The sequence below is a fragment of the Drosophila miranda genome, chromosome XR (genome assembly GCF_003369915.1).
Source record: "Drosophila miranda strain MSH22 chromosome XR, D.miranda_PacBio2.1, whole genome shotgun sequence".
Lineage (NCBI taxonomy): Eukaryota > Metazoa > Arthropoda > Insecta > Diptera > Drosophilidae > Drosophila > Drosophila miranda.
Genome location: NC_046674.1, coordinates 13428333 through 13450502, shown reverse-complemented (window position 1 = coordinate 13450502; position 22170 = coordinate 13428333). Strand labels below are relative to the sequence as shown.

At 43.8% G+C, this 22170-nt stretch overlaps 5 protein-coding genes across 10 annotated transcripts in view; 4 read left to right on the top strand and 1 right to left on the bottom strand.

The window, feature by feature from the left end:
- LOC108152507 (adenylate cyclase type 2) overlaps window positions 1-22170 on the bottom strand; it is a 34145-nt gene that overhangs the window by 1543 nt on the left and 10432 nt on the right. For 2 of the 3 annotated variants that reach the window (XM_017281895.2, XM_033386907.1), the window contains exons 3-19: window positions 11167-11300; window positions 10895-11092; window positions 10689-10811; window positions 9121-9315; window positions 8832-9059; window positions 8642-8769; window positions 6924-7082; window positions 4447-5204; window positions 4143-4241; window positions 3040-3158; window positions 2610-2836; window positions 2336-2543; window positions 1958-2277; window positions 1733-1895; window positions 1459-1671; window positions 1286-1390; window positions 1142-1156 (exon numbers count right to left, since the gene is read on the bottom strand). In XM_017281895.2, the coding sequence (XP_017137384.1) occupies window positions 1142-1156; window positions 1286-1390; window positions 1459-1671; window positions 1733-1895; window positions 1958-2277; window positions 2336-2543; window positions 2610-2836; window positions 3040-3158; window positions 4143-4241; window positions 4447-5204; window positions 6924-7082; window positions 8642-8769; window positions 8832-9059; window positions 9121-9315; window positions 10689-10811; window positions 10895-11092; window positions 11167-11300 (3392 nt within the window). The remainder of the gene's footprint in view (window positions 1-1141; window positions 1157-1285; window positions 1391-1458; window positions 1672-1732; window positions 1896-1957; window positions 2278-2335; window positions 2544-2609; window positions 2837-3039; window positions 3159-4142; window positions 4242-4446; window positions 5205-6923; window positions 7083-8641; window positions 8770-8831; window positions 9060-9120; window positions 9316-10688; window positions 10812-10894; window positions 11093-11166; window positions 11301-22170) is intronic. The other variant, XM_017281896.2, reaches the window with a different exon arrangement.
- LOC108152513 lies at window positions 18165-18970 on the top strand. Of its 2 annotated transcripts, XM_017281906.2 has the most exons (4): window positions 18170-18369; window positions 18423-18517; window positions 18580-18736; window positions 18798-18970. In XM_017281906.2, exons 1-4 carry the CDS (start codon window positions 18225-18227, stop codon window positions 18890-18892), a joined length of 492 nt encoding a protein of 163 aa, XP_017137395.1. In that variant the 5' UTR covers window positions 18170-18224; the 3' UTR covers window positions 18893-18970. The 2 variants fall into 2 exon arrangements, with proteins under 2 accessions (XP_033242802.1, XP_017137395.1); XM_033386911.1 differs by lacking the exon at window positions 18580-18736 and having other exon boundaries at window positions 18165-18369; window positions 18798-18888.
- Window positions 19383-20237, top strand: LOC108152510. 2 transcript variants are annotated; one of them, XM_017281902.2, is made up of 5 exons: window positions 19386-19593; window positions 19662-19697; window positions 19762-19847; window positions 19915-20077; window positions 20132-20237. In XM_017281902.2, exons 1-5 carry the CDS (start codon window positions 19392-19394, stop codon window positions 20212-20214), a joined length of 570 nt encoding a protein of 189 aa, XP_017137391.2. In that variant the 5' UTR covers window positions 19386-19391; the 3' UTR covers window positions 20215-20237. The 2 variants fall into 2 exon arrangements, with proteins under 2 accessions (XP_017137390.2, XP_017137391.2); XM_017281901.2 differs by having other exon boundaries at window positions 19383-19593; window positions 19915-20237.
- LOC108152511 lies at window positions 20266-21139 on the top strand. The gene is made up of 5 exons (XM_017281904.2): window positions 20266-20485; window positions 20549-20584; window positions 20651-20736; window positions 20787-20949; window positions 21005-21139. Exons 1-5 carry the CDS (start codon window positions 20347-20349, stop codon window positions 21103-21105), a joined length of 525 nt encoding a protein of 174 aa, XP_017137393.1. The 5' UTR covers window positions 20266-20346; the 3' UTR covers window positions 21106-21139.
- On the top strand, window positions 21182-22103 carry LOC108152514. 2 transcript variants are annotated; one of them, XM_017281907.2, is made up of 5 exons: window positions 21182-21395; window positions 21471-21509; window positions 21576-21646; window positions 21700-21862; window positions 21926-22103. In XM_017281907.2, the coding sequence occupies exons 1-5, from the start codon at window positions 21269-21271 to the stop codon at window positions 22012-22014; spliced, it is 489 nt and encodes a 162-aa protein (XP_017137396.1). In that variant the 5' UTR covers window positions 21182-21268; the 3' UTR covers window positions 22015-22103. The 2 variants fall into 2 exon arrangements, with proteins under 2 accessions (XP_017137396.1, XP_033242803.1); XM_033386912.1 differs by lacking the exon at window positions 21182-21395 and having other exon boundaries at window positions 21471-21516.

The following is a 22170-nucleotide window of genomic DNA, read 5'->3' as shown; positions in this document are numbered from 1 at the left end:
GATTCGATTTTGTCTTTATTGCCCTGTACCCCCAACCCGGAAAACCAATTGAGCGTTTTTCCGTCCCTCTCGCCTTTGGCCCCTGGCCTCTAGCTCTAGCTAATCCTAATTCCTGCCCAATGGACTACTACCCTCATTTGGCGACCCTTTTTTTATTTTATTTTTTCTCTTTTATTCCTTTTTTGTTGGGATCCAATGGGATTTGATTTTCCCTTTTGTTTGGTAGTTATAAAAATTTAATTAAAGTTCTAAGCTGCGATTAAAAGGCATTTGAACAGTAAATAACATTTTGCTCCGATTGGGGGGAGGATCCAGCACATAAAAGGGATTGGGTGGAATTTTAAAAGAATTTTTATTAGATTTAATTGCAAGCATTTAATTGAATGTCAGAACATGCTGTGTAATTTATATTTTTATATATTCGCATATATTTAAACATTTAAGCAGACTGGAACATATTGAACGACTGGAAGAAGCTCGTGGGAATCTGATTAAATTTAATTGCAAGCATTTAAACGTCAAACTCTGCAACCCAGAGAAAAAGCCCTTGAGAATCGAATAGATTAAAAAATATATACATACATATATTCAAATTTAAATGAAATATTTGCATATTAAAATTACAAATATTTCATATATAAAAAAGTATATATATTTCCTATTCAAATTTAATATATTTGGTATGTAAATTGAATATATTTCATATTTAGAAAATATATATTTTATTTTTAATATTAAATATATTTTATATTGAGATAAAATATTAAGGAAATATATATTTTTTAATATTAAATATATTTTATATATAAAAAATATATATTTTATTTTTAAATTAAATATATTTCATATTTTAATGAAATATACGTCCCAAAAATTTAATATATTATACATATTTTAAAGTTTTTTTATATTTATATTTAAAACATTTATGTTTAAATCAAAGTGAATTCTTTTCAATTTTCTTTTTCCTCTTATTTGAAGCCCGAATATATAATTGAAATATGACTGCGTTTCTTCTTACTATGCCATTTTTCTGTGAGTGTGGGTAAATGATATTCTTGTTGTTAAACTTTTAAACATTTTACACACTTGACTAACTTTCAGAAGGAAAGGACTGTACATGTTTTGAAGAGAGACTTACCGCAAAGCTACGTGACTAGATTAGTCAATCGTATCGGGAGTGTTGGAATGTTGTTATTTACAAGATTAGTGAAAGCATTGAAAAGACAAGGATTACAAGACGATATACACACATGTACAGACGGGGGGGAAAATGGGTTCTTACCGTAGCGCCGTCTTCCTTGCCTGGCCTCAGACCCGAGGCGCACATATAGGTGCTGGCTATAGTTTTGATCTTTTCGATGCCACTGAACTTTGGCTTCAACAATAACTGAAATACGGAATACCAGAACGGTGGGCTATAGATCTACCAAAATACAAGCGGGGTGGGGGATCTACCTTATCGAAATCACATATAATTTCGTTCAAGAGACGCAAACACTCCAGGCCCTGTTTGTTGACATCCGTTTCGTCGTAGAACTCCTTGTAGTTGGGTATCGAGGCAAACATGACGGCCACGCACGAGTAGCTCTCGTGGTAGAGCTCTGTGGAGCGCTCCAAGTGCAGGAAATGCGTTGCCACGTGCGCGGGCAGAATGTTCTCCAACAGAATCTGAAATGAAATTGGAAAATTTTAAATTTTTCTTTTAAGTTTCGGTGGACGTGAGACTTGCCTTGTTGATGCCCCGCATCGTTTCCACCTCCTCCTGTTCCACTTTGAGTTTGGCCTTCCACAGAAAATCCGTGCGTGCCACATACTCGCCCTGGCGATCCAGAGTGTGCAACACCAATATGACCACCATCAAGAGCAGGAATCCCTTGATCTCCAAGGGCAACCTGGGGGAATCGAACAACGGAATGCAGACGGATGCACGTAGGTGTCTTTGGACAGCCCTTACCCATATTCGATGTTCTGCCGATTGTACTGTACATAGAGATCACTGTAGCCCAGCACTGTGACCTGTCCTATCAAGGCCACCAGCATGGCGATTAGCTTCAGGATAAAACCCGATCGAAGGAAGGCCGAAATCCCCGCCAGGCTGATGGCACAGCAGTACAGAAAGATGGGGGCAATGGGTATGGCATGGGCAATGTCCAGCGGCTGCAGACTCTCCTCCAACAGGGTGAGATTTGCGAAGTCCATCGAGAAATTGCCGGCCAGAAGGGCGGTGCCATTCAAGGCCTCGCTGCCCAGCTCCTCGGGCAACGTAAAGTTAATCTAAAACGACACATTTATTGGGAGATGATGTGCCATGGCAACGATATGCACTACCTACCACACTGAACACGGCACAGGAGGAGATGAGAATGTTGACAATGATGAACATGGCCAGCCGAAGATAGCGGCTGCTGGCCACCACTTGGCCGGGACCGTTGCGCTCCGTGGCAGAGGCATGCACATCCGGCACGGACATGTTGCTCAGATAGAGGAACAGGCCCAGGGAGACAAAGCTGGCCAGCAGGGAGCCGAGCAGGGCCAGGTTCCTGCGACAAAGAGAAGCCAGGGCCTGAGTCAGGATGGACATTTATGGGGGTTGATCTCACACCTACAATTCAATTACAATCAGCTGGACGATGGCCAGCGAGAGGAAGAGCACGAAGGCGCATATCAGGTCGTACCGGAAGTGCGTGTCCGGCTGGGCCCGGTACATGGCCTCACGGGGTGTGTTCCGGTACCACATGGTGAACGGCTTCAGCTCCGTCGGGGGTCCGAAGAAATTAAAATTGAAACATTTACGCTCCGGTGGAAGTAAATTTGATTCAATCATGGCGATGCTCTGTGCGGGCAAAAAGTGGAAAAGGACACAAAATAAATAAAGTTTGCCTGCCACAAGCACTCCTTCCCACAGCTCCAGCTACAGCTATCTCGTAGATAATTTCATTTTTCATCTATACCATGCTCGAGCCGTATCCAATTTGATTTTATTTTCTGGCAATTTACACTTTGTCTTCGTACAAAGTGTTTTTGCTATCAACTCACCGCCAGTCCAATATTCTTCACCAGCTTCGATTCGGCTATATTCGCAAAGGGTCGATCTGCGCCCCAGCATTCCACATATTTCGTCATCTTGGACGAGGGACGATTTCGAGTGACATGTCCTGAAAGGATTGAAGATGCAAATTGGGTTGCCACTCTTAAATACAGGAGAATACAGGAGACACTTGAGAAAAGGAACAAAAACACTTGAACAACTCGAACAAGGGATTAGTAAACGCTAAAAGAAGTCTGTGTGCCGCCCTCCCATAACCAAAGGACCTGTGATCCTCTGTGGCCTGCTCTATATGCATAAGGTGTTTCCAAAAACGCCTCCCCAGAGCCACATTGAGCGGCATATGAAAACTGAAACATTAAACGGCACTAAACAAAAGTCTTTTCGGTCTTCTTTAGTCAGGATCCTGTGGATCGCAGCTATGATCGCCTCTGCTGATCCAATAAAGTACACCTCTGTGAGAATATTCCCAGCAATTTCGTAGGACTTTACGCCGCAAAAACTCTCCCTGGAAACATTTTCGAACTTTTATCGCTCTACCAGAAATCCATTATTAATGAACATTTTAAACTATGTCGCTCTGGGGCACGTGAGATGGTGAAAAGCTGAAATGTTTAGCAAACAGCTTCTATGGTCCGTCAGACAAGCTCATTTAAAGTCACCCATTTGCATTAAAAATGCCATCAAACTCACTTTGCCACATGCCACAAGCCGCACTTAATGTCCTTGGCAAATTAAAACTCATAAACCAGCACACAAAACCACCTCATCGCCCAAAAAAAAAGGCCAAACAAAACTCCGCTGGCTGTCAAAGGAGCTTAATTGCCCTGGTCCACGGTCCACGGTCCACGTTCCGCGGGTTACGGTGCACATTCCATGGCCACGTGAATGGAGAGTGGAACGGCGAAAGTTTTCACAAAGGGCAGGCAATCCGGCAAACAAATGCAATGCTCTGTTCAAATTTACGATGCGAAAGTTGCTCCGCCAGCGATAAAATTATGCATAGCCTGGTCTCTCATTTGTGAAAGTGATTTTCAACTGTTGCGCACCACCGGAAAGGGGCTACTCAACCGCCATTTCCACCAGAACTTACCCGCATGACTGCGGAAACTTTCGCCGCTGTGGATGGACAGCTTGCGTCCCTCGATGAAGGCCCCGGAAGAGCGGCGTCTGTCGGCAAAGGACATCAGACCTGGCGGGCGACAGATTGGGGGCAGTTAAATAAAGTTATATTTCTCTGCTCTAACCCTCAAAGGTACTGTGATTAATGGTTCACCTCAACCAAAAACACAATATAAATAGTACGATGCGGAACGCCCATACATTTCGATGGTATACGATTTTTTGCAGGGTGGCTTTTGTCTGGCTTTTGCTAGAGATAAGGTTCTTTTGCTCACCTTGCACGGACAGCTTTCGGCGCGAGCGTTCTGGCGCCTCGGCCACCGTCAGGCTGTTGGGGCCAGACGACGCCCCACCAGCTGGCGCCGGTGTGGTGGGCGTGACACTGGCCGGATTGGAGGATGCCGCCTGGGTGCCGCTGTTGGAGATGCCGCTCTCGCTGCCACTCATGCTCAGCAGATCCTCGGCGGGCAGGGACAGGGCCGCGGACTTGACGGCCGACTCGGAGGCGGCCGAGTCGCCGCTGCCACGATGCGCGCCATTTTGTTTGGGCTGGTCCTCCCCGTCCTGGTCCTGCTTGACCATCAGTGGCTCGGTGACAGCGGCTGCCTCGTCGGGATCCTCGCCCTCCTCCTCCTCCTCCTCGGACAGCTCCTTGATGGACATGGAGGCAGCCGAGACGAGAGTGGCATGGAGGGGCACCTCCTGGCTATTGATCGAAGTGGGCGACATCTTCTCATCGGGCAGCGGTGGAGGCTGCTCCATAAAGGTGGGCAGCAGCTTCTCTTCGTGGGAATGGCCAGCTTCCGATGCATCCACAGCGTCCTTGCCCTCCTCGGTGGGACTGGGATCGCTCTGCTCGATGCACTCCACCACACGTGGCACGCTGTAGGTGTAGGCCGGCCTGGGCGGCACAATCAGATACGTCTCAATCTTGTGATCCGCCAGATAGGGATCCCGGTTGCCACCCTCCCCCTGCTCCACCTCGAACTTGTCGCCCAGGAAATCCAGAGTTTGCTTCGTAATGTGCACGCGTCTGCAGAAAAAAACACAAGCGATGAGAAAATTATGATGTTGCTCATCGCAGGGGCGGGCGCATGGGGCGTATGCGTAATCGGTGTTTATTTTCATTTCCCTCGCACACACACACACACATGCAAATGCTTATCTATTCGGATGTGCCCTTCTGTAATTTTTGTTTGCTTTTTTTCACTTTTGGATACGAAGGGTTTTCGTGCGTGAAGCCGAAATTGAGGCGTCTGAGTGTTTTCCGGCTCATTGACTTGAGCAATTCAATTCAATTTCAAATAATTGCACTCTACGTGTGTGTGTGTGTGTGTGTGCGTGACCACAGGTAACGGTAACTTTAAGAGAAAGGAAAACACATTTCCACATGTTCGATTCCCATAATGAATCGTAATCGAGTAGACGCAAATGTATTACATTTAAAGAACAAATTATGGGTCGCTTGTAAACATCAATCACTTCTGTTAATCCGATATAAAGAAAACTTCTTTGATCAGCAGAAATGTACATAAATTATAGCAAAAAGCCAACAAGAATAATCCCATTTTGTGGAACCTTTGATATTAAAATATTCCCATTGAACTGCCGATTGACCTACAAGTCATTTCCATTTCATTTACACATTTGATTAAGTCCAGACTTTTATCAATGATTATCTACCTTGAATACTCGCACTACACTCAGCGAAAAACTAACCATATTTCAATTACAAATTTTTAAAGGGTTTAATTACAGGGAAATTAAATACAATTTACTTTGATTTAATTTATTTATTTGCAAATAATTATATTTAATTAAATTTGTAGGAAATTATATTTTACATATAATGTGCAATATTTGATTTAAAAATTTGGACTGTGTATATTTATTTGAAATATACAAGATATTTTAATGAAATATATTTTATTAATGTATTTCTTTAAATTAAATAAAATTGATTTATTTTAAAATAATTATATTTTATTACATTTTTAGGAAATTTTAGTTTAGATATAATGTGCAATATTTGATTTAAATTTGGACTGTGTATATTTATTTGAAATATATATACACGATATTTTAATCAAATATTTTTTTTATTAATGTATTTCTTTAAATTAAATAAAATTTATTTTGATTTAATTTATTTATTTTAAAATAATTATATTTTATTAAATTTGTAGGGAATTTATATTAGATATTATAGACATTAGTACAATACTTGATTAAAAAATATGGACTGTGTATATTTATTTGAAATATATGTACAAAATATTTTAATCAAATATTTTTGTATTAATGTCTTTACTTTCTTTTAAAATGTCCACTCTCGGTGGAAAACTATTGGTATATATTTTTTAGTCTCTCGCCTAAGCTCTCTCTCCTATTTAAAAGGACCTGTCCCTGGCATCGAGGACCCCAACTGAGAGCCCCTCTCAATTGCCCCTATATGGGGGCTAATTTAAATTGCCCTTACGACAGCTTGACTCGTTTTAGTGCTCCCACCCCCCCTCAGCACCCCCATTCAACGTTATATCGTCTCCCGCTGGGGCTGTGTTTTCCCTACTATATGTACGAGTATATGCATGTATTTTTTACACACCTTCCTGCTTGGTATAGTCATTGTGTTGTTGTTTTTGTTGGCATTCATCATTCGTATAATAGGGAAATAAGGCAAGTGCACACACACACACACACACTATGTATCTATGTGTCTTACATAAACACTTATATGTAGATATGTACGTACCCGGCAACACCGCCGCTCTCCATGTGGTTGGCGAGGGTAACATCATCGCTCCAAACATCAAATTGCCACTTGCGTAGGCCAAGGACGCCGCAGAGAACGTTGCCAGTGTGGATGCCGATTCGCATGTCGACATTTATGCCGGTCGCCTCACGCACGTGTCTGCAGGGAAGAAAAACGAAGGGCAAACAATGAGAAAGGAGGCTCCAAGCCCAAGGAAACCAGACCAGACCACACCAAAGGGAAGGCTACTTATACGAGAGCACGAGAGGTGTACAAAACAAACCAAACCAAACCCAGCCAAACAATGAGGTGTGTGGGGGATGGGGGGGCTATGGTATGTATTACTAAGGATACGAACTGCAGGCTAGTTGGAGCATAGAATTCGTATTAACAATTTTATGGGCCATAAAACACAGGCCAAGTCCGAGTCGACTCTACTTGCGGAGCCTTCCGGCGAGGGCAGGTCCAACAGTGCCCCAGTGGGTGCCTAGGGCTAGGGTCTTGTGTCATTTGAAGCTCCCCTCGTTTGAGTCGAAGGCTAGACCAACAAGTTCTTGAGTTATTAACGTTAACCAGCAGAATGCTGCTCCCGGACTGGATCCTGGGTTAAATGAGCCGCATCGAAGGCGATCCCCGGAGCATACCCGTATGTACATATTTTTCTTGTTCCCTGAATATCTGAGTGGCAAAACTTTCCAATGTGGAAAAGTTGCCATTGATTGAATAATATATCCAAATGTTTTCAAATCTTTTGGGTGACTTTATCCAAACTCGAATGAAAATATATGTATAATTTAGGAGCGTTATTAAACAAGTCCCAAAAGCAATACATAATTAAATATACGCTCCTTGAGGGGTATTTTGCCCCAAAGTCAGGGGTAAGGACGAGAGGGGGCGAGCCATTGGGCAGCAGCAAAAAAGATTAAAAGGCCAAAAGCTGAAAAGCTGAAAAGGCACCAGCAAGAATAAAAAGAAAAGCGAAGCGCACAAACAATGAAAATGCACAGCGAGCGAGAATCAAATAAAATGGAAATGGCAATGGGAGTGAAAGTGAAATGAAAGAGACTCCTTCTTGATCCTGGGGCCGCCACTTGTGTGCATAAATCCTCGCGTGTAATAAAACGGCTTTTGTGTCGATATTGTTTATTGTATTTTATGGGATGTTTCTGCCTTTGCCTTTGCCTCTGCTTATTTCTTTATTGCATAATACGTTTTTAATGGGGCCCCCGAATAAAGCCGAGGAAATGCTGGAATAGGTGGCTATCTGGCGGCAATTAAGGCCTTGAAGCTCAGGCCTTTAATTGCTTTGCAAATTGGATGGACTGCACATGACGGCTGTTTTAAGTTCAATTTAATTCTTGAAACTGCATGGCATTTGGAAACCGATTCTGTTGATTGTGCGCCTTCAATCCAGCCACAAAATGATTTATTTAACCGAAAATGTAACAAAGATTTACAACTGGACACTAAACCAACAATCAGGGAGTGTCAAATGGCCTTGCCAACGCTCAGCCAACTGAAAGTCAGAGTCAAAGGCAGACCGACAGACAGGCGGGTGGGCAAAGACAACATGCCGTATACGTGATGACGAAGCCCATGTTCACAGAACCCACGGAACGAACAGCCGAACCATCGGGGCAGAAGTGGAAGCAGAATCAGAAGGCAAAAGGAAAAAGGCAAAAGGGGAGCGGCACAGCAGGGCAGGGCAGGGCACTCACCTGATGGCATCGATCATCTGCAGGCCCATGTTGACACAATTTGTTGCATGCTGTGGACGGGAAATGGGCAGGCCCGACACGCAGTAATAGCAATCGCCCAGAATCTTGATACGCAAGCATTGATTCTCCTGCAAGGATAAATTTACATAGATAATGATTGTATCTTGTATGATTATCACCATTAACGCACCTGAGCAATCTGATCGAAGCGCCCGAAGAGATCGTTGAGGGTCTTGACCAAATCACTGGCCGTCAGCGAGCTGGAAAGCGGCGTAAAGTTGACAATATCCGCAAACAGTATGGTCACATTGGTGTGCCGCTGGACGTGCAGCTCGTGGAAGCGTGTGGCCGACGTGGAGGCCTGTCCCCCGGCCCGCTGACAGGCATCGGCCATCTTGAGCATGATGCTGCGCTTCACCTGCACACGCAAACGATTAGCCCACACAGAGACAAGGCCCGGTTCCGGCGGGAGTACTCACCTCGGCGGCTATGTACGCGGGTATCACGCTGAGCAACAGCTGCTCCTGCTGCTCCCGTTCGCACTCGAGCTTTACGCGCTGCTCGATGCCCGTCCGGGTGCCGTCCACCGTGCGATTGTGGGCAGCATCCGACATGATGCGATAGTAAAGACCGGAAATGGAGGCGCTGGCCAGCATCACAATCTCCCCAAAGAGCTATGAGGGAGGGGAGGGAGAAAAAGTATCTAGAAAAAGTCGTAAATAACGAATGTACAACCCAAACGATGGCCAGGCAATTACGTGGCAGCAGCGCATGGCGCACAGCACATAACGCATCGTTATCCCCGCTGCACCAGAGGGGGGGGGGGAGGGGGAGGAGGGGGGTTTGCAAGCAAAAACAGGATGCAGCGATGCAGCCTAATTAACGAGGCATCGCTGGAGGGGTGCATGGGTGTTTGTTGTGTGGGAGGAAAACCGCAGTCGTTACGTGCATACCCATACCCATAACCATACCCATACCTATACCCATTCACATGTGTGTACATATATGTATATGGATGGATGTATAGGGGTACGGTGGAGGGAAATGAAACGAGCTCAGAACCTAATTATTTCTATCCACGTGATAATGCTGAAGCTATTTAAGCTTTTGAGAATGAAACGAGTTGTTGAGCGTTGAATGCACTCAGAAAAAAATTTAATTTTATAAACAGAATTTCAATTAAATATTGGATTTTTTAAAAACGATTTTTAAAACAATTAAACACTTAAATAAATATAGTTCCTCATATTTTTTGGAAATATATTTCATAAATATTTTATTGAAATACGAAATATATTTTTTTTATATATGAAATATTTTTAATATAAATGTGAAAATAATTTAAATATGAAATATTTTTTAAATATAAAAATATTTAATTTAAATATGAAACATATTTATTTTAAATATGAAATATTTTCAATATATGTAAATGTGAAAATATTTAATTTAAACATGAAATATATTTTTAAATATGAAATAAATTTTTAAATTCTAGACAAATGCATTTTCAAATATAAAAATATTTTGTATGTAGATATGAAATATTTTTTTTAAATAAATGCGTTTAAAAATATAAAAGTATTGAATTTAAATATATTTAATTTAAATATTTGTTTATACATATACATATATCAAAATTTAAGCAGAAAAAAAAACGACTCTTGGAGCAAATCTATTGGTTAATTTGTAAATACTATAGTTCCAGGAATTTTTCTCAGTGTGTAGAAAACTGTTTTTCAGGTACAGTATAATCGGAGTATGCACCACTTGTTTCCAAATAAATATACAAAGAGCGGGATGCCATAATCCATACGTTGATTCCCATTTAATCCCAACAGAGGATACTCCTTAAGATCGTAAAACCCCATTTAACTAATTGCTGACCGAGACCGGACGGAGACAACTCTCCACATTGTAATCCCCCCAGGCCCAAGCCCCAGGCCCAAGCCCCAGGCCCAAGCCCCAGGCCCAACCCCATCCCCCCACCTGATGACAAATAATCCAATCATTTGTATGGAGTGTGCAAATGAATGGCGGGACTTACCATTGGCAAATCGGGTGCATAGTCCGGGCTGGTGCCGATCCGGTAAACGATGTGGATGGCGGTCATGAATAGAGCCAGCACCACGGATACGGGCCACGATATGGGCAGCATGGAGTGGATGCACTGCAATTAACACACACACACAGACACATATGAGATATGTATGTAATCCTTTTCTTAGTGGAAGAGGCAGGAGGAGGGCTTACCAGAAACAATGCATACATGGGCAGAGGGGCCAGCTCGTCCCCGGTTATGGCCGCAATGGTGCCCAGCGAGAAGGTGGTGACGATGGCAAAGGCCAAGGCTGCCGCCGGAGAGCTGAGCACGGCCGGGAACTGCAGGGCCGTGAGTATGGAGCCGGAGATAAGGGCCGCCAATGCCAGCAGGAGCGTCTGCACCAGGTGCTGTGGGAGGAACACATATGCATGTAGATCCCCAGCGACTCCGCGCGTCGTCCGCATCTAAGCCGAGTGCTTACCTGCTCGTAAACGATGCCAATTATTATCGACACCACAGATGCCAGCAATGATGTCAACAGGCCCGACGTAAAGAGCGACTTGCGCAGCCTCTGCCGGTAGCGGGTATACAAGTCATTCAGGTGGATGTCCTCAGCTGCAAAGGCAAACAAAATAAGTACATTTACCCGAGTGTCCTTAAAAATTAATCTACATGCGAGTATGTTTTGGAAGGCATCCAGCGGCCTTTTGGGCTCTTGACCTTCTCCGCTAAATTTGGCATTTGGCAACTAATTGTACACCATATCCCCATTTCATTGGCCCCACAATTGCTTGCCATATTCCCGGCGTTAATTGAGCTGTCAGGACAATGTTCTTGGTTGATAATAAAATGCCACCAGAACAAAATGAAATCGGAATGCCACTTACCTTTTGGGGGAAAATCAATAAATAAATAAGCAGTACAACCCATAGAGTATGGCCACATACTCGGATTATAATCTCTCAACTTTCACCCAAATAAATATAGAAACACTACTCTCTGCAAAGGGGAAGAATCATATTTATATACACTGCCGGAAGAGGAGTGCAAATATCAATTAACGGCGGATTTAAGAGCAAATACTGGCAGTATCCGCACACGCTCAGAGCTTTCAAAAATCAACCAGCACTCACGCACAGTCCGTTGGAAAAGTAAATTACGCTCAAGCATATAAATTAGCATATTGTTAATGCTTTTTCTTTGTGTAAATCGATATACACCGATTAATGCCCCGCTAATTGACTGGCAGGCAGACAGACAGGCATTTAAAGTACTTTTACTCGCTCTTTGTAGGCCCATGATATTTGAGAGCCGATTGCCAGGGGTATTTTTTTTTTGGGCTGGTTGTGGGTCTCCCTATTTATAACTGAATTGATTTTGTCGCCCCACGAGAGTTGACCAAATAAATCAATAGTGGATGTGGTGGGGGGGCCCGGTCCGAATATCCTTCATAATTAGGAGTAAAACAAGTCTGCGTCTGAGTGGTGTATGGGGTCAAGTGTCGGTCTGGCTTTCTATTCGGTTAATTAATGGGCCAAACATTTGCCCAACATTAGGCAAAGATTTCACTTTGCGGGGCCTGCTTGTGGCTTGTGTGTGTGTTTTTGGGCTTTGGTTAAGCCCCTTTTTGGGGGCGAGTAGGATGGATGATTGTCGTTCAGTAACACAGATTTACAGAGCCAGGACGAATCTTTCTATCGTTAAAAGCCATAAAAATCGCCATTAAAACACACACACACCCAAAGGCCATAAATGTAGCTCAAAATGTATCCAGATTATGTGTGCTATAAAATGCGAGTACGAGTATATATTACAATTGCCAGGCGAGATGTATATAGAAATGGGTACACCGCATTAAGTAAAGGATTCAATCCACGACTCAGTCACGACACGCTCAAGAGCTAAGAGGAAAAACTCAGCCAAAGCCGCAGGCCAAAATAAGCAAAAAAAAAAAAAGGAAAAATAAGTCGAGAGGCAAACACACACACTGAGAGAAAGGGGGGTTGGGGTTGGGGTTGGGGGGGTGGACTGACGTTGCCTTCACTTGTTTATTCTCTGCAATCAAACAGGAATGGAATTCTTTTGACATCCAGTGAAAGGAAAGCGTGTTGGCCCCAGCCCAGAGACGGTGTATGTGTGTATGTGTGTGTGCCCCAGTGTGACAGATGCTCTCTCCCGTGAGTGTATGTGTGCGAGTGTGGCATTCCAGCGCTTGGGCTCATAAAAAATAAAACGGCTAAAGTGAAACAGTTGAAGACAAGCTAGAAGCCGACGACGACACCGAGGACAGAAGATAGGAGACAGAAGACCGGAGACAGCAACAGCGACAGCGACAGTGAGGAGGTCGCTGCTAGAGCTTCTGCCATGGAATTTATTTCATCAACGAGCAGGAGCCTCCCACTTCCCACTTCACTTCCACAGATCCATCTGCGATGCGATTAAGTAGGTGTAGACACATTGTCAAGGCTGGGCAGGGATAACAGTTGAACGGAGACGAGAGTCAACCGATTAGGAAGATTGAGTTCGCTGCCAAAGGACTCTGTGGCTGAATTACGAATTTAAGATGCAGAGCAAAGCATAGTGCCACCTCGCTGTGCTCGGTCTCGGGCTCGGGCTCGGGGTTAAGCTGTTGGGGTAACCGGCTTAGTGGGGAATCGGATATCTCCACCAGTTCTCTATTTGCTACACATTTTTATTTGTATTTTTTAAGGAAATGAAAAAGTAGTCTTGTGGGTCTTCGGGTCATTCGGTTTTTCCTGTTGAGTTTCTTTGACAAATTTCCACGACTGCGACTGACTCTCAAGGCTATCCAAGGGTATTTAAGAAAGTAGGAGAATGTCCATTCGGTTCACAGTATTCGCCGAGGCAACCCTTTGATTGGAGCCACGTTGGACCCAAAGGTAGGAATCCACCAACTGTTTAATATTCACTCTAATCACAGCTGGTTTTTAGGCACTAGCACTGGCTGGCAATGGTAGCATCGGAAACAGGTATTTTGTCAACTATAATCCCTTGACCCTGGCCTCATCTCTGGAGCTGGTGCTTCTGCTCCTGCTCCTGTTCAGTGTCGACTGCCGGAGTCTGGCACTTGGCGTCCGACCTTGTACCTTCGCACTCCCAGCCTCCACTCAGACGTCGCCATCGCCGTCGCTACAGGCCAGGATACAACCTGCTCCAGCCGATCCACTCGATCGCCAAGCCGGGCTGCCAGGGAGCACCGAGAGTCGCTCTGTCCACAAATGTCCCGTCTGTTTGAGGCCTGTGCAGGCATGTCTTCTGCAACCACAGCATGGACTGCGCCCTGTGCGTCTCCCGCAAGTATCCTGTTTGCCACAGGCGTTTATCGACAAAGCATTGTTTTAGAATTTATATATGATTGTGCAATTGGAAAGTAAATTTATGCCCAGTTTGGCATCGATATTCCTCGCCTAAGAAACTGTCGAAAGGAGAGGAAAATGTGCAAAACTTGTTGGCCTTTTAATCGTTTAAAAGCACTTGTCATGTTCTAGTCTCTTCTATTTTCAAATGAAATTTCTGCTATAATTTTGACACCCAAAAGTATGCGCCCTGGCGCATATTGCGCATACGACCTGTTGAGTGGGTGGCCACTGGGTTAGTGTCTGCCCGTAAAATGCAACAAAATATATAAATATGTGGAGGAAGCCATGCCATGAAGTACCTGCCACCCATGCCACCGGCTGCAACATTTTAAATTGCATCCTTCGGTGGGGCGGGGCACAAGTAAAAGTAAAAGTACGAGTACAACAAGCTTTTTACGCTCAGTCGTGCGCCGCATGCCAAGAATGGATAGCAGAATAAGCAGAAGAAAGGAGTAGGAGCAGAAGCCGTAGGAGGAGCGGAGAATGTCCTACCCAGGGATGGCAAACCGTGCGATTTGTGTGGCAAGCCTTGGGAGTGGATGCTGGCTGCACCGCATCATCGCATCCGACAACTTGTTCCATGGATTAGTGTCCCCCCATACTCGCATATTCAAGGATGTTCCGGTTCTCTTTCAGTTTCGGAATTCGTTTGCTTTGTTAATTGGCAAACATCTCTGTCCAGGGCCGGTCCAGGTCCGGCAACAAGCTTCTTCGATCAAAGTAATCAACACCTGGCACAAAACGAATAAACGTGCTCCAGATCCCAAGCAAATTGGAGACAAAACAACGCAACGGAAACGGAAACAATGAAAGTGTTCGAAAAACAGGAGGAACAAAAAAAAAGAAAAGGAAAGGAAATGGAAATGGAATCGGAATGGGGAAAAATTGTGCCCTGGCAGAGCGCATTAATCAAGGTGCAGTCAATGCGAACGAAGCGATGCCTCCTGGCCATGTGGCTGTGGCAATGGATATGCCAAATTGGCAACAGACGTTTAAGGTAATAGACGTGCCATCGCCCAGAGACGACAAAGACACAACGGGGCACGGCACGGCACTGCACGGCACGGCACGTACATATTCCTTCAGTTTCTATAGCAGGACGCGATGCTTCTTTGGCCTGTCCTTGGCACGATGCTCGTAAATAATGGCCTGGCTAAGACAAAAGGCTAAGACTAGTCTGTCGTTGTCATTTGCAGGCACACATCCAGAACTTATTTCTCTTCTGTGTCTCTGCTGTTTCTCTGCTGTTTCTCTACTATTTCTCTGCTGCTTTTCAGCACTACCAGGTTTTTCAATTTTCTGCTGATGACTATTTTTCCCGGCCACCTTCGTTCGGGCCCTGGGGGCTGGGAGGGGGCGGGCATGCCAGTCAATCAGCTGTTCGACCCCAAAACACTTAAGCTTTCAATTTCGGTAATGGCCAAAATAGTTCGTGCCTTGTGTTTCCCTCTTCTAATAGCTGTCTGTCCTAGAGCTATTTTTGCTATAAAAGTGTGTGTGTGTGTGTGTGCTCCAAGAAAGGGAAAATCTAAATTGGGAGGAAAGCTTAAATTTAGATATATATTTTTATAGGGCAACCCGATAATAGTTTTTGGGGGGCGTTTGTGGGAATATTGATTGTGGAATATTCAGATCTGAAAACTGAAACTCTGAAAACGATTAGGAAAAATCTCTGCCACAACAAAATACAAAAACCCACAATTCTGGAAATCTCGAAGTCTGAAATCGTAATATGCACATTTTAGCAATAAAAAAAAGAACAAAAATCTGCTGACTCTGGAAGCTCTGGGACGCACTGTCAAAGCAATTTGCATATATATTTTCCTGCTTTCCCTGCCTTTATTTCGGGGCTCTCCCCCACAGAGATGGGGGATGGGCGGTGGGGGATGGGTCACGGCATTATTGTCATCATCACCTACGACCCTCCCGGCATTGAAACGGGCGGGCATCATGGCTGAGGCATGGCTATGGGCTATGAGCATTTCATCTTCTGTGTTGAGTGGCATAAATCTCATATCGAGCGAGACATGTGGTACATGGTGGGGGAGGGGATGGTCGGCTTAGATGATAAATGCAAACTCATGAGCACTTTGAATGGGGAATGGTGTGCCCGCATAATAAGCCAGGCAGTCAGCAAAATGCAGAGGCAGACACAGATACGAATACATCTGCTGATGCCGATGTAGATGTATCTGCCCTGCAGATACAGATGCTTCTACGGAGGTGTGTGGAGGTGTGTGGAGGTGTGTGGAGGTGTGTATGCTCCTGGGAATTTCTCATTTCGCATGCAAGTTGCATTCATTTGAATTTCCATTCGTCTGATTCGCTTCGGTTGGCGGCTGTTTTCACACAAAGCTTGTGCGAGTCTTAATAGAAATGTGTGAGAAGGTCTACAGTCTTTAAGAGCTTTTAAAGTGTCTTGAGTTTCTAACAATCGCATTGATTTCCCGAAAATGACCCCCAATAAAACATCAAACACCTGGCACCGTACACCGTACACGATATTGATAGCCCATCCATCGGGCTAGATTTTTTGGATCTTTTATTGCCTAACCCATTTATTGGCAAACAGTGGGGTCTGGGGGGTTTGGGGGTGTGGGGGGTTTGCTTATCACACTGCTTTCCACAGTCGAATCAATTTACAACACTTTTCAGTCAATCACAAACCAATCAGTGCGCAAAATATGAGCGCAATCACATCAAGCCAGGCCAATTGTGGCCCAATGGGTCTACTGCAGTAAAAACTTGCCACTGCACTGCGAGAAAAGCTATTGCAAGTTCTAAAGAAAATTCATTGAACCGAGCCCCGGCCCGAACCAATTTCTCTCAGTGCTAGGATGGAGGCTCACTTAGGATGCTTTGCGGCCTCGTTGGCGCCATCAACAGGCAGGCAGTCGGGGTGCTCCAGTGCTCCAACTGAATCAACAGCAATAGCAGCAGCGCCAGAGACGAGTGTAGTGTGACAGTAGGGTGACAAGGGGAGGAGGGGGAGGAAGGAGGGAGGAACGTGGGGTGGGGCAGAGGGTATTCGTATGCTGAATGCCGATTCATCGACACTTTTTCATTGAATTCAATTAAAAGCAAAATTGAAAATTGAAATTCAATTAAGATGCTATAAATACAGTGGGCAGAGAGCGGGAGAGAGAGGGGGGGGTGTGAATGGGAATGGGGGAGGGATCAGAGGCGGCCACCACCCCAAACACCCATCCACACTCAATCCAATGATGACAGATGGATGCTGCGAGTGGCTGAAAGAGATTCCGAATGGATCCAGGATGCTAGAGCATTCGTATTGGTAATGGGTGTTGGGGTATATGTGTGTGTATGAGTAGGGGGATTGGATCGTATAATATGTTGCAGAGCTTTTTCCATTTTCCTCTGGCCTCCTCTGGCATTTAATGGGCCATCAACAGTTTGCTCAGGCAACTCTTGGATGTCGCATGTTGGTATATTAATGACAAATAAATTGATGCTGCAATCAATCATGACGGAACCCGGCCATATGCGGCTACCAGCCAACGGCCCGCCTAATGAGGACCGAGACTACAACTCTCTAATCCGATTAGCGTCTAATAATGTCTAATAATGTTGGGGGGGGGGAGAAAAACATAGGAGAGTTCATCAATTTCTTGTTGAAATATTTCAGAAATTTAATCTACTTTAAAAACATTTTTAAGACAAAACTTTGAAGTTGGAAAATTGTGATAATTTGCACTTGATAAAGCTGATAAATCCCCTAATTTAAAAGAGCTTCAAAAATTCCAGTTGATTGGGGAGCATCAGGCATCAGTTCGGGGTAGCAGCAGCTGCTTTCAATTAGAGCCAGGCCATCAAGAAAGTAACAAGGAAACTGGCGAAAGTGCAAGAAAAGGCTAAGGAAAACGACTTTGGCCAACAACTTTCTGTGCAGTGAAAGTTTTTGCAGGCTGGGCGGGGGCCGTGGGAATTGTCGCACAACTTTCTTAAAGATGAACAGTACTTTCGACTGACAAAAAAAAAAAACAAACCCAAAGAACCAAAGTTAGCGGCGATTATCATTGATTGGTGGGGGCGTGGGGGCGTGGGGGCATGCCTTACATTTTAAAGAGTTTTTCTTTGTTCGAAATCTGAAAAGTTGTAAGCGTTTTTTGTCAAACATTTGTATGAATATTTATTTTGGATGCCACACCGAAGGAAGTGCACTCTGCGCAAATGCTGCTTCTGTATATCGCTGTACTGTGGCAGCATTTTAATAGCGTTTTACACGATCATGTCGGGCCTGCTGAATGCGGCCACCCTGGCCGATGACATTATCTTCAGGAAAAGTAAGAATAAGGATATCTCTCGCAAGAATACTCTCTGTCACACTCTCTGCTAGATCTGAGCTCTGATAACTGGGTCAAATGGTTCAATGTCAGCCACGTTTGTCTAATGATTGCGGCAGCAGTCATCCTGCTGGTGGCCGTCATGACCGTAAGTACTAACTGACTTTCGTTGTGGCCTGTAATCCCTGCCTAGCCCACCTCCTGTCGCAGAACCACATATTGTCCATACAGATATGGATGGGACTGTTTGTCGTGCACATCATTGGGTACTATATTGCCTACCATGCGATGATTAATGTGCGAAATCCCTTTTTCAGTAGTGCTCTATCTACTGCCCTATATGTGCTCGTTATTCTACTGACCCTGGGTAGGCCCAGATCCTGACTCCCGGCTACTGTAATAATCTGGCTAAATATCTTTCATTCCAGCCATTGATATATACTGCCTGATTGTGGTCTATTCGCGATACAACCAGTTGAAGAATCCGCAAGATTATATGCCAAAATGTGTTGACCGTACTTAGGTGCCCTAAGGGTGTCCTAAAGGTGCCCTAAGGGTACCCTCTTCAATTTGGAACTGATTAAATCCGTATTGTGTATTACACGTGTTCTTTTTCAATTTAAACTTCACTCAAGTATCCTCCTCTGTGTGCCCCTCGACGCCTATGCTCTCGTGTTAATATGACAGACTCAATTTTCTTAATAATTTCATTAGCATCTTGATGAGAACTGAAAACGATTCCACGCATGCCAGCTATGCCAGTCATGCCGCACACACACACTCTGAGAGCAGGCAGGCAGGCAGGCGGGCGGCTCTTGGCTAATGCTAATGAGGCCATAATACAAATTGCTAAAATTGAAATTATGCTAAAAAGTTAATACTCTCCGCCCAGAGCTCAGAGCCCAGATCCAGGCAGCAGCTGGCTTAGAGCAATCCAAACCACATGCTCTCAAGACTGACGGCACCATGGATGTAAATTACGTATACGCCATGTGTGGCTGATATGGCATTTTTTGCGTTTAATGTCAGTTCAAAATGATGCGTTTACTCGTCTGTTTAATTTGGTATTTTCACAAAAATTTCAGTTACTTTCCTTCCAAGACATGATATTAGCCAATCGATTCTGCTACTGTATGTCCCTGCGGGCGGGCTGCTTCATTCTGTCCATCATCTCACTTTTCGTGTGCAGCATGCACATTTACAATTTCAATGTCAAAATGGGAGGTAAATAGCTAACGCAAAATATCTGTTGACTAATTTGATACCCAGAAGTATCTGCCTGTCTGTCGCAGACAATCAAACGAACAGTGACTCGGTGGTCTTTCCAGGTACTCCACTGATATAAATCTTTTGTTCTCTTCGATTGAACTTTGAACCTTATTTTCTGGGAAGAGGGCGCCACCCAGATACTGTTCAGACTTATGCCAGAATTTCTAACAATTATTGCCGTCTTTTTCCTGTTGACTGCCCTCACGACGGTGAGTCGAAAGCTGATCTAAATGTAGATCAAATAACCAATTTGAACAATCCCCCCCAATGGAATAGAACCTCATACATCTGATTTTGATCACACTCACGTTCGAGGTCACCCAGTTGCTGTATCAGTTTCTATATAGCATTATAGCCACGGCGCTCAACATTAATGTGACCGTCAGGATGGGTGTCTATTCGAGTACGGCCTATTGGGGCTTTATTAGCTGCTGGATCGGTGAGATATTGATTAACGATCGGTCTGATACTCCACTAATGTGTGTTGTTGTAGTATTTTCCGCATATTTTGTGTATATTATTTTATCGTACTACCAGAAAACGTTGGCCATGATGCAGCACGAAGTGTCATACTGAAGGCAGTGTGCATTTAGCTGTAATGGGAAATTCCGGCCACGACTGTAGCATACTTTTTCGGGGAGTTTATTGTCTCGAATTGGGGTTATTTTGTGTTCGTTGTCAAAATCAAAATTATATTAAATATATGAAATGGTATTTGATTTTAATATGTTACGTGCCAAGAAATGCTGCTTCTGTGTGTCCCTGCAAACGGGCTGCATTCTGTTCGCCCTCTTCCAGCTGTTCTGCTCCGGAATGAACATTGACTACATTTTCAACCTATTGAATAGTAAATAAAACCCCCCTTTTCCCACTACATTTTCCCATTTTTATTTTTTTCCTGCTTGGATAGATACGGTTGCGTATGAGTCCACATATGTGTTTCCAGGTAAGTGGGTTTCCGTTTTTCATTGAGCTCATATTTTGGCCTAACACTGTCCTGTCCTCCATTTAGCCCAGGTAACCCAGACAGTGCTGCAACTTGTGCCAGATCTGTTGACAGTCGTCGCTTCGTTTGTCCTGCTGGCTGCCATCATATCGGTAAGATCGTATCGGTGTGGAGTCTGAAATTAATCTGGCAACTCCTACAGCAATATCTGCCTCTGTTCTGGGTGCCCATGCTGATGCACTTGGTCCAGGTCACGTATCTGCTGGTATTCAGCATTATTTCAGCTGCGATGGGCAAAAACTTGATTGTGAACCAGAGCTTTGGGCACAATATAACCTATTGGATATATGTGGTTGCTTGGCTGGGTGAGATGCTGCTTTATTCTCCACATATCTTTGCTATAATACCTAATGCTCTTAGGAATGACATTGTATTTTTTTTACATCACATACTCTTACTACCGGGAACTAAAGGCTGAGTCAGCCCCAAGTGGCAGGGTTGTACAACGATCGGAAATATAATTATTTTTGCTTAAAGTCTAGAAAAAACATTTGTTTATTTTGCAATAATTTTACATCTAAGGATACCCGGCAATCTGTGTCAGGGGAAACGACAAGCAAAAACTACAACTACAACTAAAACTACAAATTATTATTATTCTGTGAGCTTTGAAATTAATTGGAAATGTGCAAGGCTGAAAAGTTTTTCCAGGCGAAACATTTCTGCCGCTATCTATCGCTACGAAGCGGTGGCCTGATCATAGCCCTCTTCTCCGATCTGTTGGCCATTATTTCTCTGGCTGGTTTCTTCAGTAAATATATATATATATATATATATATATATGTACATGTGTATATAGTAAATATTACTAATTAATTACTTGCAGGGTTATTTTTTGATAGAACCAACGATAATACGATTAGAGGTAAAATGTAAATACTCATGAAATATGTATATTTCGAAAATATTGCTTCCATATTTGTTTGTTCAGAAACTTTCGCCGTCTTTTGGGGTGTCCTACATTTCGTGGCTGGCAATTGTTTGTCCGTTTCCCTGATCATGGTATGTACAAGTGCCATAAAAGGATTACTTCTTCTGCAATATCTCAAATGCAGACATCTCCTACTCCGGTTCTGGTCTACATTGTGATTGAAGGCTGCTTCCTGGCATTTACGATCGTCTATGTCCTGCAGAGCGCTGTAATGGCCATCCATTTAAGTGCGAACATGTGCATTGGAAATTGTATTGTCTACTGGATATTCGTGGGCATCACTTGGGGTGAGAGTTTACTTTGAATAACCACGAGCAATATTGAGCAGTTTTTGGCCATCTCTTTGACAGTATTATTGCCGTACTTCCTGTACATAACGATTTCAATCTATTTCGCTAAGAAACAAATGCTCAGAGACACTGTAGCCCAGGTGGAATAAGCTGTTCTTCGTTCTTTAAATTTAAGTAAAGTTTTAACAAAGACTTGTATCAAAAAGAACGCCCAAAAATAAATACCATCGAATGGAAATCAATAAACGTTCTTTCATTCCAGAGGCCCAAGGCAACATCAACATCAAAACTTTGCAAACCAAAGC

What these genes read in the sequence shown, in the direction of transcription:
- LOC108152514 (XM_017281907.2), top strand. Translation starts at nt 21,269, where the DNA reads ATGTGCAAGGCTGAAAAGTTTTTCCAGGCGAAACATTTCTGCCGCTAT. An exon ending in CAACGATAATACGATTAGAG is followed by an intron (nt 21,510 to 21,575) that starts GTAAAATGTAAA and finishes TTGTTTGTTCAG; the next exon opens with AAACTTTCGCCGTCTTTTGG. An exon ending in TGTCCGTTTCCCTGATCATG is followed by an intron (nt 21,647 to 21,699) that starts GTATGTACAAGT and finishes TCTCAAATGCAG; the next exon opens with ACATCTCCTACTCCGGTTCT.
- LOC108152510 (XM_017281901.2), top strand. Translation starts at nt 19,392, where the DNA reads ATGTCAGTTCAAAATGATGCGTTTACTCGTCTGTTTAATTTGGTATTT. An exon ending in TTTCAATGTCAAAATGGGAG is followed by an intron (nt 19,594 to 19,661) that starts GTAAATAGCTAA and finishes TGTCTGTCGCAG; the next exon opens with ACAATCAAACGAACAGTGAC. An exon ending in TGTTGACTGCCCTCACGACG is followed by an intron (nt 19,848 to 19,914) that starts GTGAGTCGAAAG and finishes CCAATGGAATAG; the next exon opens with AACCTCATACATCTGATTTT.
- LOC108152513 (XM_017281906.2), top strand. Translation starts at nt 18,225, where the DNA reads ATGCCACACCGAAGGAAGTGCACTCTGCGCAAATGCTGCTTCTGTATA. An exon ending in TGACATTATCTTCAGGAAAA is followed by an intron (nt 18,370 to 18,422) that starts GTAAGAATAAGG and finishes ACTCTCTGCTAG; the next exon opens with ATCTGAGCTCTGATAACTGG. An exon ending in CGTTATTCTACTGACCCTGG is followed by an intron (nt 18,737 to 18,797) that starts GTAGGCCCAGAT and finishes CTTTCATTCCAG; the next exon opens with CCATTGATATATACTGCCTG.
- LOC108152511 (XM_017281904.2), top strand. Translation starts at nt 20,347, where the DNA reads ATGGTATTTGATTTTAATATGTTACGTGCCAAGAAATGCTGCTTCTGT. An exon ending in CATTTTCAACCTATTGAATA is followed by an intron (nt 20,486 to 20,548) that starts GTAAATAAAACC and finishes CTGCTTGGATAG; the next exon opens with ATACGGTTGCGTATGAGTCC. An exon ending in GTCCACATATGTGTTTCCAG is followed by an intron (nt 20,585 to 20,650) that starts GTAAGTGGGTTT and finishes TCCTCCATTTAG; the next exon opens with CCCAGGTAACCCAGACAGTG.